Source organism: Mchenga conophoros, linkage group LG4 (genome assembly GCF_057382185.1).
Source record: "Mchenga conophoros isolate Kocher_MC1m ecotype Shallow Benthic linkage group LG4, M_conophoros_male_GT1.1, whole genome shotgun sequence".
In the NCBI taxonomy this organism is placed as follows: domain Eukaryota; kingdom Metazoa; phylum Chordata; class Actinopteri; order Cichliformes; family Cichlidae; genus Mchenga; species Mchenga conophoros.
This window is the reverse complement of record NC_140529.1, coordinates 38,648,320-38,667,428: the sequence shown is the minus strand read 5'-3', so window position 1 is coordinate 38,667,428 and position 19,109 is coordinate 38,648,320. Positions and strand designations below refer to the sequence as shown.

Sequence of the window (19,109 nt, the reverse complement as noted above, 5' to 3'; positions counted from 1 at the left end):
GGTTTTTAGGTGTAACTTTATCCTTGCTGATGATGAATGCTTAAGTGAATCTCAGGGGCTGTGTTTAGCTGACAAGTTGGAGCTGTCACAGAAAAGTACTGATGCCCTCTGGTGGTTCAACAAAGCTGCTACACTGAACACATACACTGCTTTGAATTGTGAGACATCGAGCATTTTGTGTATCTACCTGAAGACACAGTTTTTTCTTTTATCTACAGACATTTAAACAAATATATTATTTGGTCGAATATTCAACCCAGTAATAATGAAATGCCATCATGATCACTTAATGAAGCACAGGAGTGGCTGAGGGATAGTAACGTCAGATATCTTTATTGTTCATATTCAGTGATCTGCAGACAAACCATCACATAGTTTTTGTTGTATTGGGGACATTTTTTCTAATAGAACAAAAGTGTGAGTTTATTTCTGCATGAAACAATTGAATCATAGGAATAATTTAAAATACTCTTTCCCAAATTCCTGTTTGAACTCCTCTTCACTGTTTAGCAGTTAATGTCAGGCCCAAACTGTGGAACAGACTTCCACATTACAGAAGATCCAAATTTCCTTCATTGTTGATGATTGTTTTCTGTTTCACGATTACCCCAGACCTGCTTCTTCTCCCACACTATTGGTTTGAATAGAATCAAACTTACATACAATGCTCATCTAATAGGTCTTCACTCAAACTGTGCTCAGAGTTATATTTGTCACTTTTTGGACAATAAGTTGTGAATTCTGACGTATTGTGCTGAGTGAGCTTCTATATCACTGACCTCCTTGTTTTAATGTCGATGCATTTTAATTTCCACTTTGATGTTCTTTGTCTTGATAAACCACTAAAAACAAAAGATCGTCTGAAGGTTATACCAAAGAACAAAATAAAAACCCGTCACTCTGTTTTCTCCATTATTAGACTGTCTACTATCGGTTGCGCACTTCCACTGTCATAGTCGCTCGACTACAGTTTGAGATGGCGGAAGTAAGGGTAACATCATTATCTCTGTAAGTAAGAGTGGGACCCTCAGCTCTTCCTCTGACAAACCCTCGCTGTTCATTGTTTTTCATAATGTCAAACAGACAAGAATTACATTGTGTGTTGATGGGAAAGACTCCGATTCCATGCCAGATGTAGTACAGGTTATAATCGAAAGGAACAGAGAACATGCCAGCAATTTTCTTATCAGCTCGCTTTGTAGATTCATTGTAAAGATCGTAGGTGACGACTCCAACACATCCGCGCGCTGCGCCAGCAGTCTTAGAAAACACAGCGCTGCCATATTCAGAAGTGCGCAGTGTTGAAGGCATGGCAGTGTCATATTGTCCACTCTCCAAATGCACTCTGGACAGAGAAACAAAAGACATCTCAATGAATATGTCAATTTTGAAATGAAGGGCAGCGGTCATGAGACAGGCGTGTACCAGGGTTACTTTGGATTAACAGAAAATGTTTGGCTACGGTTGCCACAAAGACTGCACAGAGCAAACATTTAACAGTCACGCAGTATAAATACTTCCAACACGACACTTTCCATATCACATCCTGATATACAAAAAGATTTAACAAATTTCCCACAATGTTTATAAAAAAATAGTAGTGTTTGGCTTTTTGATATATTTGGATAAATAAACATTTGATCCTCCACCATTTGGTTTTAGAACTTATGAAGCGTCTTGGATGAGAGGCCTTCAGCCTGTGGTACAGGCCTTCAAGCTGGCTGTAGTTAAACCTTTACTCAAAAAGCATCTCTAGACCCAGCAGTCTTAGCTAATTATAGGCCAATCTCCAACCTTCCTTTATTAGATAGAACTTTATTAATCCCTCGGGTGGGTTCCTCTGGGAAATTCGATTTCCAAAAAAGCACAGCACCGACAGAAGTTACAGAGTTACAGAATATATATATGTATATATATATATATATATATATATATATATATATACACACACACACACACACACACACACACACACACACACATATATAAATACAGAGACAATATAAATAAAATATATGAAGGGGATAAGTAGAATAAATAGGAATAAAAAATAAAATACAAGTGAATTGCACATTTCAAGTATTGAGTCTATTGCACCGTTGACTATTTACAAAAGTATTGCACAGTGAGGTGAAGAGGCACTACAGCTTAGTTGTTCCCCCCTCCTTTGTCCTCCTGTCTCCCCTCCCTCTCCCCTCCAGGGAGGAGTTAAACAGTCTGATGGCGTGTGGGACAAAGGAGTTTTTAAGTCTGTTAGTTCTTGTCTTTGGGATAAGCAACCTGTCACTGAACAGACTCTTCTGGTTGTTAATGGCCATGTGCAGAGGATATCTGGCATTGTCCATAATGTCCATCAGTTTCTTTAATGTCCTTTTCTCTGCCACTGTCACTGTCACCTATATCAAACATCCTTGAAAGAGTAGTTGTCAAACAGCTAACAGATCATCTGCAGAGGTTTATTTGAAGAGTTTCAGTCAGGTTTCAGAGCTCATCACAGCACAGAAACAGCTTTAGTGAAGGTTACAAATGATCTTCTTAAGGCCTCTGACAGTGGACTCATCTCTGTGCTTGTCCTGCTAGACCTCAGTGCAGCGTTCGATACTGTCGACCATAATATCCTATTAGAGCGATTAGAACATGCTGTAGGTATTACAGGTACTGCACTGCAGTGGTTTGTATCATATCTATCTAATAGACTCCAGTTTGTGCATGTAAATGGAGAGTCCTCTTCACACACTGAGGTTAATTATGGAGTTCCACAGGGTTCAGTGCTAGGACCAATTCTGTTTACATTATACATGCTTCCCTTAGGCAGCATCATTAGAAGACATAGCATACATTTACACTGCTATGCCGATGACACCCAGCTCTATCTGTCCATGAAGCCAGATAACACACACCAATGAGTTAAACTGCAGGAATGTCTTAAAGACATAAAGACCTGGATGGCCGCTAACTTTCTGCTTCTTAATTCAGATCAAACTGAGGTTACTGTACTCGGCCCTGAAAATCTTAGAAATATGGTATCTAAGCAGATTCTTACTCTGGATGGCATTACCTTGGCCTCCAGTAATGCTGTGAGGAACCTTGGAGTCATTTTTGACCAGGACATGTCCTTCAATGCACATATTAAACAAATATGTAAGACTGCTTTCTTCCATTTGCGCAACATCTCTAAAGTTAGAAATATCCTGTCTCAGAGTGACGCTGAAAAACTAGTTCATGCATTTATTACTTCCAGGCTGGACGACTGTAATTCATTATTATCAGGATGTCCAAAAAACTCCCTGAAAAGACTTCAGCTGATCCAAAATGCTGCAGCAAGAGTCCTGACAGGGACTAGAAAGACAGAGCAGATTTCTCCTGTTTTGGCTTCCTGTTAAATCCAGAATTCAAAATCCTGCTCCTCACATACAAGGTCTTAAATAATCAGGCCCCATCTGATCTTAATGACCTTGTAGTACCATATCACCCTATTAGAGCACTTCGCTCTCGCTCTGCAGGCCTACTTGTTGTTCCTAGAGTATTTAAAAGTAGAATGGGAGGCAGAGCCTTCAGTTTTCAGGCCCCTCTTCTGTGGAACCAGCTTCCAGTTTGGATTCAGGAGACAGACACTATCTCTACTTTCAAGATTAGGCTTCAAACTTTCCTTTTTGCTAAAGCATATAGTTAGTGCTGGACCAGGTGACCCTGAATCCTCCCTTAGTTATGCTGCAATAGACGTAGGCTGCCAGGGATTCCCATGATGCACTGGGTGTTTCTTCTGTTGCAGGATCAACATTGCAAGTGGCCAATCAGAATGTTGTGACGTCATACTTTTGCGACTTCGGGAAAAAACGCCGTAAAACAAAAAACTGTACTTAAGCTGCGAGAAACCGCCTCTGTCCGCCAATCAACGGACCCTAACCCTTTAATAAATGGTAAGCAGAATTGATATTGTCCTTGCAACATTGGAATTTCATAAATGCACGAATGGCTTGGCGCGCAAAAGAATAACGCCACAAGAATGTGATTGGTCACTTGCAATGTTGAACCTGGAACAACATTTTCATGATGATGTGGGAACAACACCAACACGACGATATCAGATCATCCCTATGTGTTAACAGACCTCTCTGCACTGAATCATCCTTGTTATTAATCTCTGTCTCTCTTCCACAGCATGTCTTTATCCTGTCTCCCTTCTCTCACCCCAACCGGTCGCAGCAGATGGCCCCGCCCCTCCCTGAGCCTGGTTCGCCAAAGTGCTTACTTTTAGGGAGTTTGTTGATTGTTGGGTTTTTCTCTGTATCTATTATTATAGGATATACTGTACAAAATAAAGTGCCTTGAGGTAACTGTTGTTGTGATTTGGTCCTATATAAATGAAATTGAACTGAATTGAATTTGACATAAGGACTGTAGAACCTGGGAGCTGATCCACCAACTGCTCCAGACTGAAAGGTCTTTGAGCTCAAACAAGGAACAACTAACAACTTCTGAGCCTGGAGCTGTCATGGTCCTGGGACTTTGACCCAGTATTCTGAGTCATGAGTTTTGCCTTTGGACTTATGATTTACATTTAGAACAGAAAAATCCTTTAATTGTCCCACAAGGGGAAATTTGGTCATAACAGCAGCAAAACCCCCACAAATACACACAGAAACAAAATTTTTACATATTTACATCATGGACAGTAGTTACCAAATCAGAGTACTGTACAGTTATTAAAATTAGAGTACAGATAAGTGGCAAACCCAGGTTGTAGTGTGCAATCAGAGCAGGATACTGAAAGATGTTTAAATAGTTAAGAATATTTAGAATAACTGGAAAAGTGCAGATTGTGTGTTGTATCTGTGCATTAAAAAGTAGACATGTAACTTCCAATAAGTTAGTGTATATATAAGCTGAGAGAAGTAATGTGCAGTTATAACAGTAGAAGTTGTTATAACTGTGGTCTCAGATGCAGAGAAATTAAACGCTTGGATTTAGAATTTAATCCGTCTGTTGAGTCCTACATCTGTGTCCACGCCCTGTTCAGCACACACCCGGTCCCATGTTAGCAGCAGTACATTATGTACGCGTCTTTGTGTAGCTTGTCCATTTAGTGGTGTGTATGTAGCCACAAGAGTTTTGAATCCAAGCACAGAGAAACTGTTGCACATGCAGCAGGGCAGGCTTTGTGAGCTTCCAGCAGATTCTCACTCTCGTGGGTAAATTTGCTCTGGAAGCTCAGTTCTGCTCACTAAACAAGTGCCAAGTGATTCCATCCAATCAGCAAATTCCTAGAAAATAACATTTTTCCTCAACCATTCCCAATTTGCATAAAATTCCAGTTTCAGGCAACATTTAAAAATGCAGATCCCTACACCAGCGCTCTAGAGCGCGGCCAATTTGATCGCATTTTCAATGGTGCGACTAAAAAAAATCTTAGGTCGCACCGGTGCGACCAACTGTTCGAGTAACAAAAAAACAAAAAGTCTCCGTGTGGTCAACAACAGACACAAATGAGAGCAGATTCCACACAAAGATGTAAACACAGAGCGCAGACCCGACGCATCAGAATCATGATAATAAGAGTAAATGCCCAGGTGTCCCCTCTCCTCACTGCCTTTCAGCAGCTGTGCAGCAGCAAACAGGTCGTCAGAGGCCGATGTGATGATTAAGTTTAACATTGTCTACAATATTACCAGAATGCCAACGCACTTTAAGCACAAGCACACGATCGTTAGTTAATCATTTACAAATGAATATTGTCTGAATGGTCAGCAATTCCCCCCCAAAAGTGCACATGTGAAACTGCGGTGTGAAGCGGTGCGGTTGAAAAATCTGAGTGCTCCAAACTTTTGTGCCGGTGCGCCGAAGAAAAAAAATGTAGGTGCACCAGTGCAACCGTGGCAAACAGTTAGTCCCGAGCCCCGCCCTAAACACCACTCACAGTTTGTCATTCTCACTGCTCTTAATGCAGTTCTCACATCAGTCATAATTCATTGTGTGAAATATGTGCATCAACATATTTCTCAGTATGCTTCTCATCTGAACAGCACAGCTCTCTCACTTTCCTCAGCACTGTTTGCATTTCAATCAAATCACTTCAAACGTTATTCAGACGTGTATGAAAGAGCAAACATAGCAACACATGAACAGCAGTGAATTTGCCTTTAAAATAAACACGTTCTAAGAAGAGTTTTAGGTAAAACAAGCAGTAATTAGATTTTTATTTTTGTGTCACACTTTTCTACACGAGGCCAATATTTTTCCAAAGTCAGAAAAGTTTTGATAAAAGCCTCAAAAATGTAATGAAAGGATCTGAATTCAGTGATCAGAGATGAAGTGATTGACTGAGTTTTCATGACAAATAGGACAAAAATTTTGATTGCTGCAGTGTGTTTTGCACAGGTGAGTGTGTGTAATGAGAAACTGAGAGCTGCATGAAGACGTTTCTGCTGTGAAAGCTGCTCCAAGGCGAACGATGAACACCCCTAACATGCTTTATATTGGTCTTTGTTAGTCATTCACACTCTGTTCTACATTTTTTATGATGTTTTTACCTTTTAATTAATTTCATGTCGTTCATGTCTCTATTTTTAATCTGCTTAATAGTTCTGTTATTAACAGCATGTCAATGATCTGTGAAGCACTTTGAACTAACCAGCAGAAAAAATGAAATGTGAGTGATTGTGTTTGAGTAAGGAGTCACCTGGGGTTGCGCAGCGAGTAGTTCTTGCTGTAATTGCTAAAGACAACTTCACACTGTCGAGAGTCAGAAGCACCCATGACGTCTGCAAGCAGAAGAACAAAACGACTGAGCCTTCAGGGACTCAGCTGGATGGTGACAGATGTGAGGAGGTTTTTCTTTCACATCAACAATTGTGCACTGTGGACACATCCTGCCTTCAGATAATTGGTGCAGTAGCTGTAGCTGTGTCTCAGTTCAGGAGCTGCACTGTTTGAAGGACCCGGCTGTGAAGGCCGGAGTGAGCGGCTGTTTAATGTAGCCTAGAGCTCTGGTCTACAACACCAAGCACTGCTCAGGTTGCCGACACAGGTCAACGTTACATTCATTGTATTAGTAAATGAAATGTACTTATTTTAAAAAATGACAGCAGTGAAACTTAAATTTCAAACACTGAGCTTCAGTATTTACATTTCATATCATTTGATATCTTCTTTATCTCAAAGGCAAATATCTCTTACAGCTTATATACGGATGAATTGTCTATGAAAGAGACAAATGTTGTTCCTTTACTGTGTTGATGCCTCAACCTGAAAGCTTAAAATGCTGATCACAAGCCGTGATTAATTGTATAGCAAATATTCCTTTGCTGGGTGAGAAAAACACGTGTTATCATAACTGTTTGAAGTCATATATAAAAGACGTCAGAGCCTTAAACAGGCTGATCTTTGTTAAATGCATCTCACAGAACTTTAAACATCTTTATGAAATACGATCTAATGCTGTAGATCAACTTACCTTCAAAAGAATAAAGCATATATATAAATGTACAAGCATGTAAACATCTACAGCAGTAATCCAACATACTGTAATACTGTACAAAGTACTGTAGTACTGCACACAGTACTGTAATACTGTAATACTGCACAGAGTACTTTGTACAGTACTGTAATACTGTAATACTGCACACAGTACTTTGTACAGTATTACAGTACTGTGTGCAGTACTACAGTACTTTGTACAGTATTACAGTATTACAGTACTGTGTGCAGCTTGTGCTTCTTTGTCTCTTGATCTCAGAATAAGGAAAAAGTTGGAAACACTGAATCTTATTTGATCTGCATTCCAAACATAGTCTAGATTAAACAGCCCTGTGTTTTTGTGAGACATGTGTGGCATCCCATAATGATCACAGATCCATCCTGGACACCCCACTGACAACTTTCCGGCTTCACCACTGATGAAACTTCGATCAGGTTGTGGTCACAGTTTCCGCCTCTGCTGCTTTTTACTGAATGTTTCTCCGTGTTTTTATGATTTCCACCCTTTGAAAGTCATGATTACAAAGTTCAGATTCTGTCTCTCATTCTGTTTCAACAGTCCAATCACAGTGAGGCTCACACAGTCTGAAACCCTATGTTAGAAAATGCAGTGAATCAGAGGAAGCTGTACGTACAAGACTAAATTAAGACTAGTTTTTTTAATATCAAACAATGAAAAATTGACTTACAATAACGTGATGAGTTCAGATAAAAGCAATAAGCAGTGTCCACATGGGTCGTCCTCCCGGTGTAGCTGTGTTACTAAACAGTCCTCTTTTTATACCCTGAAAGTGAAAGTACAGGGGGCTGAAAGGACGGATGCTACTGAACCATTTAGGATCCGTCTTTCACACTGAAAGAGCTGGGCGTCACTTTCAGAGAAACTGCCTCAAATAATTTCTCCTCTAGCATTTTCTGCTGTTTTAATTGTAACACATTTAGTTGGCAAATAGATACTGTAACAAACTGCAACAGAGGTGTGTGTGTGTGTGTGTGTGTGTGTGTGTGTGTGTGTGTGTGTGTGTGTGTGTGTGTGTGTGTGTGTGTGTGTGTGTGTATCCTGGTGCCCACAAGTGTGAAGGCATTTTTGAGTTTGTAGTTTTAGTGTCAGGGTTACAGATGGGTTATGGCTAGGTTTAGGTTCAAGGTTAGGCATTCATTGTTGGTGGTTATGGTTAAGGAGAGGGGCTGGGGAAAGCGTTAGATGTCCCCACAAGATATAAAACCCAACAGAGTGTATTTGTGTACGTGAGAGAGAAGAAAGACGGAGCGTTTTGTTGGTGTCTTAAAGCTTTGTCAGTTACTCCAGTCGGGCTCACGTGTGTCCTCTCTCTAACAGATTGTGAACATTTGTTCTTCGGAGAGCAGTTTTCTCCATGCAGCCTTTGTTTCCTGTGCTGTTTTTAACCACAGGGTGCGGTGACAATCATTATCTTCTTTAAGCAGTATTATAGCATCAAGCAGCCACATGTTTGTGGTGTGTGGCGAGTTTGCCTGTGCATGCTAAGCGTGTGGATGAGTACAGGATCGTGTGAATAACAAAGCGAAAGACCAGACACTGGGATAGATCTCAGGTTTGTGGCAGTGGATTCTTTTAGACTGATCTAACAGGAAGGAAGATTTTTTTGAATCAACAAAGTCAGGTCTGCACGCACAGTGTGGGCGTACCTGCACAGCAGTGTGTGGATCTTCTTTGTATGGATCCGCTCTTAATTTTAGTCTTTGAGTTGGTGTCGGTGATCCACTGTACATGTAACCGATGTGTTCCTGTGTTGTCTCTGACAGTGAAAGGTAAACAGAAAGACCTGCTATGACCAAATATGAACAGTTAGGACGAGAGTTTGCTCAACACACTACAACCTCCAAGCTAGCAAGACTGTTCATGCTAGCATGATCAGCGCCTATACACATACACAGCACACACGTACCACATACTCAGCATTTAGCAAAGAGAGGCGCAATGATGACAATAGTGAACTAAAACACATGATCAGAAACATCAGGGTGGATAAAGATATCATTAGGACAAGAAATGACACCGACCTCTCCCACAGGGGAATTGTAGGAAAGGGGAGAGGCCAAAGGGGTACCCCAAATTTACAGGGTTGCACCAAAGAAGAAGAAAAGGATGAGGAGGGGCTCTAACTGATGATGAAGATAGCTACAGACTTGGAGGTCCTAACGGTAAGGTTTACCAGGGACAGTTTGGGGTTTAAAACATATTTTGTGTAAATATAACAATATGTAATTTATGACCTGGTTACATTTGTTAAGGTGTGATGTGTCAAGTCCCGTTGCCTGGTTAAAAGTATCTGCAGAAAGCAGTAAACGTTTATTTATCCACTGCTGGAGGGTGAAGGTCAGTGATGAACTGTGTTGTCATCTGATCATCTGATTAGATGCAGCTTGCTGACCAAGCTGGATTGTGTTAAACTTACTATTTCATACTTTTGTCTAAAAAACATCACGTCAGCTCACCCGACGGTGTGTTTGTGTACATGACACTTTAATACGCAGCGTGGAAAACCACAGTTCATGTCACAGTGAACACGGTGAGACAAAAAGCTAACACATCAAAGTATTTCAGCTTATTCAGAGAGTCTTTGTGGGAAAATAAATCCAACTAATAATTATCGTCGTGTTGAGTCATGCAGACTAATCTCCCTGCAGGAATAGTTCAGGTTACTGAAACGTTTCTGCCTCTGACAGCTGTCCACACCTAAACTGAACTCGCTACACGTCAAAGATACAGAAATGATTCTCTTTAACGGTGATGTAGGAACCACACCTGCTATCAGAAAGGTCAGAGGTCAAATTAGACTAAAAGTGACTAATAGTTTAGAGGTATACAGAATAATCCATGTGAGGCAAAAGCTCCAGACTGCTCTGTTTCCAGCAGATTTCCTTCTTTCAGTGACGGCACGCCCACACAACAGGACGACACTCGTCTCAGTAACACGTGTGTTCGTCTCAGTAACACGCGTGTTCGTCTCAGTAACACGTGTGTTCGTCTCAGTAACACGCGTGTTCGTCTCAGTAACACGCGTGTTCGTCTCAGTAACACGCGTGTTCGTCTCAGTAACACGCGTGTTCGTCTCAGTAACACGCGTGTTCGTCTCAGTAACACGCGTGTTCGTCTCCAACACTGTCGGCGTAGTACAGGCACTAATGTTCTCTAGCACACAAGTAAGCAATGATTCACGGAGTTTAGAAACAGGCCCGGGTTTCGGCACCAGATTGTTAAGGTTCGAATTTGAGGAAGAGACAAACGACTGCATGGTCTCAGTAGATGTCAGAATAGTGATTTTATTATACATATGTACATATGGGGAAGATGAGCATCACAAGCCTTTTAGAGCCGATCTCCCCCGAACAGTTTCTTCACAAGGGTTTTATTACAATGATGACGTCAAGTCACATGATCGGTATCAGTCAGGGAGAACTCAGAAAGTTCCCCTATATGGCCTCCAGATGTTTCCACTCAGTCCAGCCCTCAGAGAAACCGTGTGTGTGTGTGGTGTGTATCTCTATTCGTGTCTATTGTGTGTGTATATCGAACAGAGAGCATGTCCTGAGCCGACCTCACAGTTAGATATTACTGGAACTGATAACAGTTTGGGCCTGTTCAAAGAGTTTACCTAATATGGACATGAACTGCTACTTTAGAGAAAAACAAGTGTGTAATACATTGTGCATTTTGTAATAGTGCAGCTCTCTGTCCTAAGACGACCTTTCTGTTCTTATTAAGTGTGTGTGTGTTGTTACAGGCCGTCGTACGTGCAGAACTGAACATAGAACTAAGGCAGGGTCCAACAGGACCCACAGGCTTCTGAGTGGTTACAGAACTGTAAAACAGCTTTAAGCAAATAACAAGAATAATGCCGAACAACAATAGACTGATTAAAGTACTGATAATCTGTGTAGATTAATATTAACCCAGATGTAGTTCAAAGATTATTCTGTCAACTGGTTCAACAATGGTAAATGATTAATGGTTGATACTTCTGATTATAACTGTGATCATAAGAATACAAAATAAAATATCTCCTGGTCACACAGGCAACAACAGATCAGATATCATTTTACTCTTTGGTGTTTCACTCACATTTAAACATATTTATACAGCAGCAGTACAGTAACAACTATACAGCATTAGAAGATCCTCCTGTCAGCATTAGACAGAAGAAAGACAGTTTCATCTAAACTTCGATTCCTGGACGAATCTTTTGGTTTTTCAGAGCAGATCTGACCCTGTATTGTTTTTTGGGGTTTTTTTAGACGATATTAGCTAACACAAGTGAAATTCAACCATCACCAAGTCAGTCAGTAGCAGGAAACTGCTCACTGAACATCAGCAGATTAATAACACACAAAGATCTGGTAAAAGAAAGCTCTTCCTTTCTATGATGGTTAAATTATTAAAATGTTTTCACCATTAACACAGTCCAGTATGAGGTCTACTCAGCACAGTCTCACCAGTGTTGTCGGCTTACAGAGGAGAGGCAGAGCGGTGCACATCCATCAATCCAGCAGAAGTAGACCCAGAGTGGAAAAATATGACACTGAGTGTTGAGCTTTTATAACCTTTATAGACAGAATAGCATAGGTGGTGGAAGGACTGCACTTTGGTGGCCTCAGGATTTCATCTTTACTTTTTGCAGATGAGCAGTGGCTGTAGCTCAGGAGCACTTTATAGCACAGGCAGAGTAAGCGCTGCATAAGAACCATTGCAGCTACCATTTACCATGGTGTGGTTCTGTTTATCTGTTTATGCTTTATCAGGTGGTGGCCTCCAACTCTGATGTGGTTTTGTGACCAAAGGAATGAGGAGTTCTTCCTTAGAGGCAGGCTGAGGAGGTCAGCCATCTGAGAGGCACTTGTAGTGGAGCTGCTGCTCCTGTTGGGATGGTTGGTTAGGAGAGCTCTTGGACTATGAATGAACTGGAAGAGGTGGCTGGGCTGAGGGAAGTCTGGGCATCTCTGCTCTGACCGCTGCAGCTGTGACGCAAACCCAGATAGATATAGAAAATCGATATTCAGAATATTCCTATTTTTCATTTTAACTGATTTAGGTTTCAGAAAAAAATACATAAAATCAAATTATTTAATTTATAAAAATATGTGTATGTGAGCTGGTGCAGCAGTTTTGAGTTCCCTCCCCAGACGCCCACTCACATCCTGGGCCATCTGACCTCAGGAATTCGCATGATAAGGTGGGGCCAGGTTTCACAATGAGCTCACCCGAAACTCTGGCTGATTGTGACCCACACCCAGTTTCACACCTTGGCTCATGTGATTAGAGGATCATCAGGGGGCCTTTGTCGCTCTGTGGGGGGATACTCCCACTAGGTTTATATCTGGGACTCTCCACCATTTGACCTTAGAACTGAAGAAGCTTCTCGGATGAGAGGTGAAACGTCTTCAAGCAACTTAAAGAAGTCCAGACGCTTTTCTTTGCAAGCTCCTTAGACTGCAGCATTTGTACTTTTAAAGTCTGTTTAATGACTTGATGAATACATTTTTGGATACATTACTGTAAATGATGAAATATGTTCCACAGTTTGAATCAGGTTTGAGAGCGAGAGATTGATGAGTTTGAAGCCATTATGACTGGGAAAATTCTGACATGCAAATATTTTTTCTGCGAGTGAGCTGAGAATCGTCCCGTATGGACAGAGTGGACAGGGTAAAAGTACTCTAGGAGGCATCAACATGGGCAGCAGAGAAATATTCACTTCTGATAAGGACTTAAAGAAGTGCCATAAGGAAGGAAAGATCATTGACTGTCAAAAATATGATGTTGTTGACACTCCAGGTCTGTTTAAAGTAGACGGCTCTGTCTCCAGAGCAATGTCAGTAGTCTCTTGGAAAGAGTTCTGGTCCACGAAAAGCGGGACAGTGTCAGTACGGTCAAAGTCAATCTCGGCAGGGGTGTGGCTAGAGACAATAGTGTTCGTATCAACATTATCAAGTCACTACAGTCTGGGTCTGGAAGAGCAGGAGGCAAGCTGCTGTCCAGGAGACTGAGATCCAAAGCTGCTGCAGCCTTCAGCTTTTGTTACGGAAACTTTAAATAAAACTGCAACCACCAGCTGAGTGTCTTTGAAGTGAGGTTTATGAAAGAAAAAGGAAAAAGAAAAACACTGCAGTGGAGAAAAAGTTTAAATTAAGCACCAAACAGTTTTCTGAGGAAGGACACCGCCCTGAACTATTTTATACCTTCCCAAAAGTCTCAAAGAAAGAACATCCACAGCATATCATATATCTCTACACCTTCAGTCCAGCTCATCTTTGCCCCTCTCCCAGAAAAGTTGTGACTGCCCGTCACCTCCCTAAGATTAGGGTGTCTGGAGATCTTTAAATCTGTAGAATGGTTGCAGGTTTGCAACATGAAAAACTTTCTCTCCAGTGTCCATTGTGGTGAGACAGTAATTCACCTCAGACCTCCTCTTGGGGATAAGGTAGGGACCAGTGTAAAAAGGGGCCAACTTTGCAGAAAAGTAGGACGATGAATCTGATTTTGGGTGTGACTTTACTCTGACTAGGTCTCCAACATCGTAAGAGACCGCGCGACGTCTCAGATCATAGTAGTGCTTTCGCCGTTTATGACTCTCTGCGAGCACCAAGCGAGCATGTTCATGAGCATCCTGAAGTGAAGCTCTCAGGTTATCTGAGTAAGACGTTTCGTGGACATTCAGTCTTTAACAGGAGGGCTGAGTGGATGGAGACCACATTTTGTTTTTGGTTGAGGAAATAGAGGAGATCATCTTGTACAACGTACTTCTCCAGATCCCGACTATCCTCCACAGTTTGTTTTTGACTTTTGAGCTGATTGAGCAATGAGCCCGTGACTGGGTCCTCAAGCTGCAACTGACGAACATGCGGGCGGTCAGAAACAATTGCAGAAGGTAGAGCACGAAGGTCCATGCTCCCAATCACGGCATAGGGAGGGAGAAGATCGGTAGGGGCTTCCACACCTGGGAGGGGATTACATGAAAGGGCATCAGGCACCTTATTACGTTCTCAAGGTTTGTGGATAATGCTGAACTCAAGGTTTTGAAGGAGAAGACACCACCAAGCAAGCCTGCCACAGGGGTTTGGTTGAGACATCAACCACTTTCAGTTGCTGTGGTCAGTGTAAATAGTTACGTGCAAGCCTTCGACATAGGGTCCAAGGCCCAGATGACAGCCAGACACTCCTTCTCTGGAGTCGAGTAGGGTTTTACTGATTTGTGCAAGGCATGGCTAGCCACAGCAACATCTTTGCCATCCTAATACTTCTGCATTAATGCTGCTCCAAGACCAGCATCACATGCATCAGTGTGAATGAAGAATGGACGGGAACCTGAGGACTGGTGCTGAGGCTATAGAATGTTTCAGAAAGTCTACAGCTGCTCGGCACTCTGGAATGACACTCTTCGTCCTTTTTAGTGAGGACATGACGGGCATAGCCATGTACAAAGCGGCGACAGTAGCCAGTTAGGGCAAGGAACTGTCGCACCTGCTTTGTTGTGGCACTTTGAACTCACAGCTCTCACCTTGTCATGGTCAGAATGGATCCCCTCTGGCATAACCCAATAACCAAGGAAGGTGAGTTCTGTAAGGCAGAATTGGCATTTGCTTGGTTATAAAGAGAGGCCAGCGGACTAAAGCCTACCAAGGACCTCTTTTAGGTCAAGCAGGTGTTGCTCAAAAGTCGTGGTGTGACAACAATGTCATCCAGATACACCGCGCAGGACTTATAAACCAGGCCAGCTCGAACATTGTTTATAAGCTGCTGAAAAGTCACAGGGGTGTTACACAGGCCAAAAGGAAGGACTCTGAAACGAAACAGGCCACAGTGCATGATAAAAGTAGTCTTTGGTTTAGCTTCTTCAGCAATGGAGACCTGCTCAAAACCTTGAGCGAGGTCTAGTGTTGTGAGAAACTTCCCTCTTGACAAAAAGTCCAGTGTTTCATTCACTTGCGGGAGTGGGTAAAAATCTTTCGCGGTCAGCTAATTTAGACCATGGAAGTCAACACAGAACCGTGGTTCGCGGGGGGGTTTGTTCACAGTGACCATGGGAGCAGCCCATTTTCACAGATCATCCATAATTACAGTTCTCATTGGGACACGTATTGTTAGTGAAGTGTGAGTCATAAAGTCCATCCCAAGAACCAAGGGGGATGTCAGGTCCTGCACTATCACAAACCGTTGATAGACTTGCTTGCCCATAAATCCAATGATTAACCAGGTTATTCCTAATGGATTGCAGTTAGTGCCATTGGCCAGTCTTATGGGTGGAGAATTCCACAGATTCTTTAATGACTTTTTTTTTTCAGGCAACAGGTCTGCATTTACTGCTGGAAGAGACTAACCTGTATCTAGTGTGGCATCCAGAGCTGCTCCATTAACGTTCACATAAACTCTGGGAGGGGCGTTCCACGGTGATTGTGAAGCTCCAGAAACGTTTCGTCATCATCCAGGTGACGTCTTCAGTCTCAGTGGACTGCAGCTTTCAATCTTATAAACAGTACATTTGCATAATGACTGAAACCAGCCCAGTGAAGGGACAATGGGCTGGGAGGTCAGTTCCTTAATCTTAATTATGCAAATTCTCGAGGCCTGGAGTTCGAGACCCCTGATCTAAGTGCTCTGTTGGGATTATATAAGTGGAGGAGTTCAGAGAGATAGCTGGGCGCTAAATTATTTAGAATTTTAAAAGTGAACAAAAGAATTTTAAAATCTATGCGATATTTAACAGGGAGCCAATGTAGTTTGGCTAAAATTGGAGTGATGCGTTCATAGATTCTCGTACCTGTTAAAAGACGCGCAGCTGCATTTTGAATTAACTGGAGCCGGTAAAGAGAAGAGTGTTGGAGGCCGGAGTAGAGGCAGTTACAGTCATCCAATCTGGATGTGATAAATGCGTGGATAAGCTTTTCAAGGTCCTTTAAAGGAGGGAACGGCTTTGCTTTGGAAATCTGACGCAACTGGCAAAAGCTGTTTTTTTACCACAGTGGAGACCTGTTTCTCAAGTTTTAAAGAGCCATCCAGGAACACTCACAGGTTCCTTACAGTGAGCGAGAGATGGCTAGCGAGAGGGCCAAGGGCATCAGCTAACTGGTCTAGCAGAGTGTGACTACCAAAGACTATGATTTTGGTCTTATTCTCGTTCAGTGTAAGAAAATTATGTGATAACCAAAATTTAACTTCATGCAAACAGTTGAACAGAGGTTGCAAAGAAGCAGACACATTGGATTTCAAAGGTGAATAAATCTGGATATCATCAGCATAACAGTGAAAGGAGATGTTGTATTTACTAAAAATTAATCCCAACGTCAACATGTACAAAGAGAAGAGAGCAGGACCGAGCGCGGACCCTTGAGGCACACCACAGTAAATAGGGGCAGAAGCTGAGGAGTGTTGCCCCATAGCAACAGAGAACGACCTCTCTGAGAGGTAGGATTTAAACCAAGTTAAACCGTACCTTTGAGACCAACAACATGTTCCAGTCTTGACAGAAGAATGTTGTGGTTAACCAAAGCAGCAGTCAAGTCAAGTAAAACTAAAATCACGGAGTATCCAGAATCTACAGTTAAAAGAAGATCATTAAAAACTCTAAGTAAGGCTGTCTCTGTGCTGTGGCGAGGTTTCAAACCAGACTGAAACTTTTCATTAATACCATTTGCATCTAAAAAGGCCTGAAGTTGTTTTAGAACTACCGTTTCCAATATTTTGGAAATAAAAGGGAGTTTGGAGATCGGCCTGTAGTTAGTGAGACCAATTAGGTCAAGATTTTTCTTTTTCATAATAGGTTGCACAACAGCATGCTTAAAGACAGACGGTACACAACCTGATGACAATGATGCATTCAGCAGAGATAAGATACAAGGACCAATAACATGTAAAGCTTCCTTAAAGAAACGAGAAGGAAGAATATTATGCGGGGAACCAGAGATTTTGAGATGATCAATTATGTCTTTTAAAGCAGAATAAGACACTGGCTCAAACTGTTGGAAGACAGTCAAGCATTCAGAGGCTGGAACTGGGTCTAAAACTGACGATGAATGAGATGGATGAGAAGCCCTTAGAGCTGAGATTTTATCAGAGAAATACTTTAAGTATTTATCACAAAGAGCAGGGGAGGCATCCCTATAAGTGGTAGTGCTAGGGTTTACCACAGAGTTAAAAGTATTGAAAAGGGCTCGGGGGTTGTGGCTATTAGTCATGATAATGCTGGACAAAAAGGCAGATTTGGCAGCTTTAACAGACTTTTGATACTTTTGATATAATTACGGAGGATGTCCAGAGAGACGTGGAGTTTGTCTTTCCTCCATTTTCATATCTCATCACTCTCCACTTTCTGTTCATCTGAGAAAAAGACACAATTTGCTATTGCATTGATCGATTATTTATTATCCACACTTAACAACTCTTGCACCTGATCCATAATAAAGCAATGATAGAAAAAATGTTATAGAACCAAAGCATTGTGTTTATTTATTTTTTTCACTAGCTGGGCCCACATCCTCATTTTAGGTTTGACAGCGTTTTAGTAGGTAAAGGTGATGCTTGGACATGAGTTGAGCTGTGGTTTGGGGAAGGCCTCAAAGGGGACTGGCGACGGCTCCCATGCCTGGCAGATCCCCAAAGAAGGCGTCCCCTAGAAGGTCGAAGATCTCAGCAGTAACAATTTGATTTTCAATTCAACGTATTTATACGGCACCAAATCACAGTGACAGACGCCTAAAGACCCTGCAATGATGTCTGGCAGAACCAGGCTCACGGAGTGGCGGGGCCATCTGCTGTTTTTGGGGTGAGAGAGAGAGAACAGGACAAAGATAAGTGCAGGGAGAGCGAACGCCGAGTGACATCCCCACCGAAAGGAGAGGGAAATAACTGGTGGCAGGCCAGCGAAGATGAACAGCCCTCAGTAAAGTAGTCGAGGATTTCATGAAGTGGAGTGGATGAGCTCGGACAATTAGGAAGGAATGTTTGGAGAAGAGATCAAATGAAGGGTTGATTAATTGAAACACTGACTGGAGGAAAATTGCCTTCTGTAATGATCAGCCCCCAAATTGTCAGAGAGCAGAGTGCGAGTCCACCAAACTTCATGGGAGATGATAAGATGTTTAGACGTAGTCAGAACTGTGAGTTGGCTTAGAGAGCGGTCTTGAATGACGGTGTCGAGGGTGGATGCTAGATGATGCTAGTGAAAGCACATGAAAAGTGATGGGACGCCATGAAGAATTAGGCACATTGTGCGGTTTGGATGTCTTAAAAGGGGCGATAGAGGACAGAATCTGGTATCCCCGAACCATGAAAGTTCGCTGGTGCTTTGCAAAGACAGGAAAGATGGCAGAGAAACTGGCATCTCGGTGCCGGCAGGGTTTGTTGCTACATCTTGCGGAAGACTGGACAAAACGGAGAAACTGGTTAGAGGAATGGGATCCCAGTGCCGAAAGCTTGCTGCTGCCATTGCAAATGATGGAAATAGGGAGCCTAGCATCCCATTCACACACACACTGACACAGATACACACTCACTCCCCTTCCCCACTCCAAACTCCTCCGATACTTGCCTCCCATCCGGCGCAGACGGTGGGTCAGCTGGAATGTGCAGTGATGCAGCGACCCTGATGCCGCTTACT

The 19,109-nt window shown here is 42.3% G+C and overlaps 2 protein-coding genes across 2 annotated transcripts in view; one reads left to right on the top strand and one right to left on the bottom strand.

Annotated features, from left to right (window-relative positions):
- The window catches only part of LOC146576805 (GTPase IMAP family member 5-like), a 65,624-nt gene that overhangs the window by 30,898 nt on the left and 15,617 nt on the right, over nucleotides 1-19,109 (top strand). The window lies entirely within an intron of this gene.
- LOC146576807 (uncharacterized) lies at nucleotides 317-8,279 on the bottom strand. The gene is made up of 3 exons (XM_085272711.1): nucleotides 8,166-8,279; nucleotides 6,680-6,761; nucleotides 317-1,345 (listed from the first exon to the last, which is right to left on the bottom strand). Exons 2-3 carry the CDS (start codon nucleotides 6,754-6,756, stop codon nucleotides 928-930), a joined length of 495 nt encoding a protein of 164 aa, XP_085128837.1. The 5' UTR covers nucleotides 6,757-6,761; nucleotides 8,166-8,279; the 3' UTR covers nucleotides 317-927.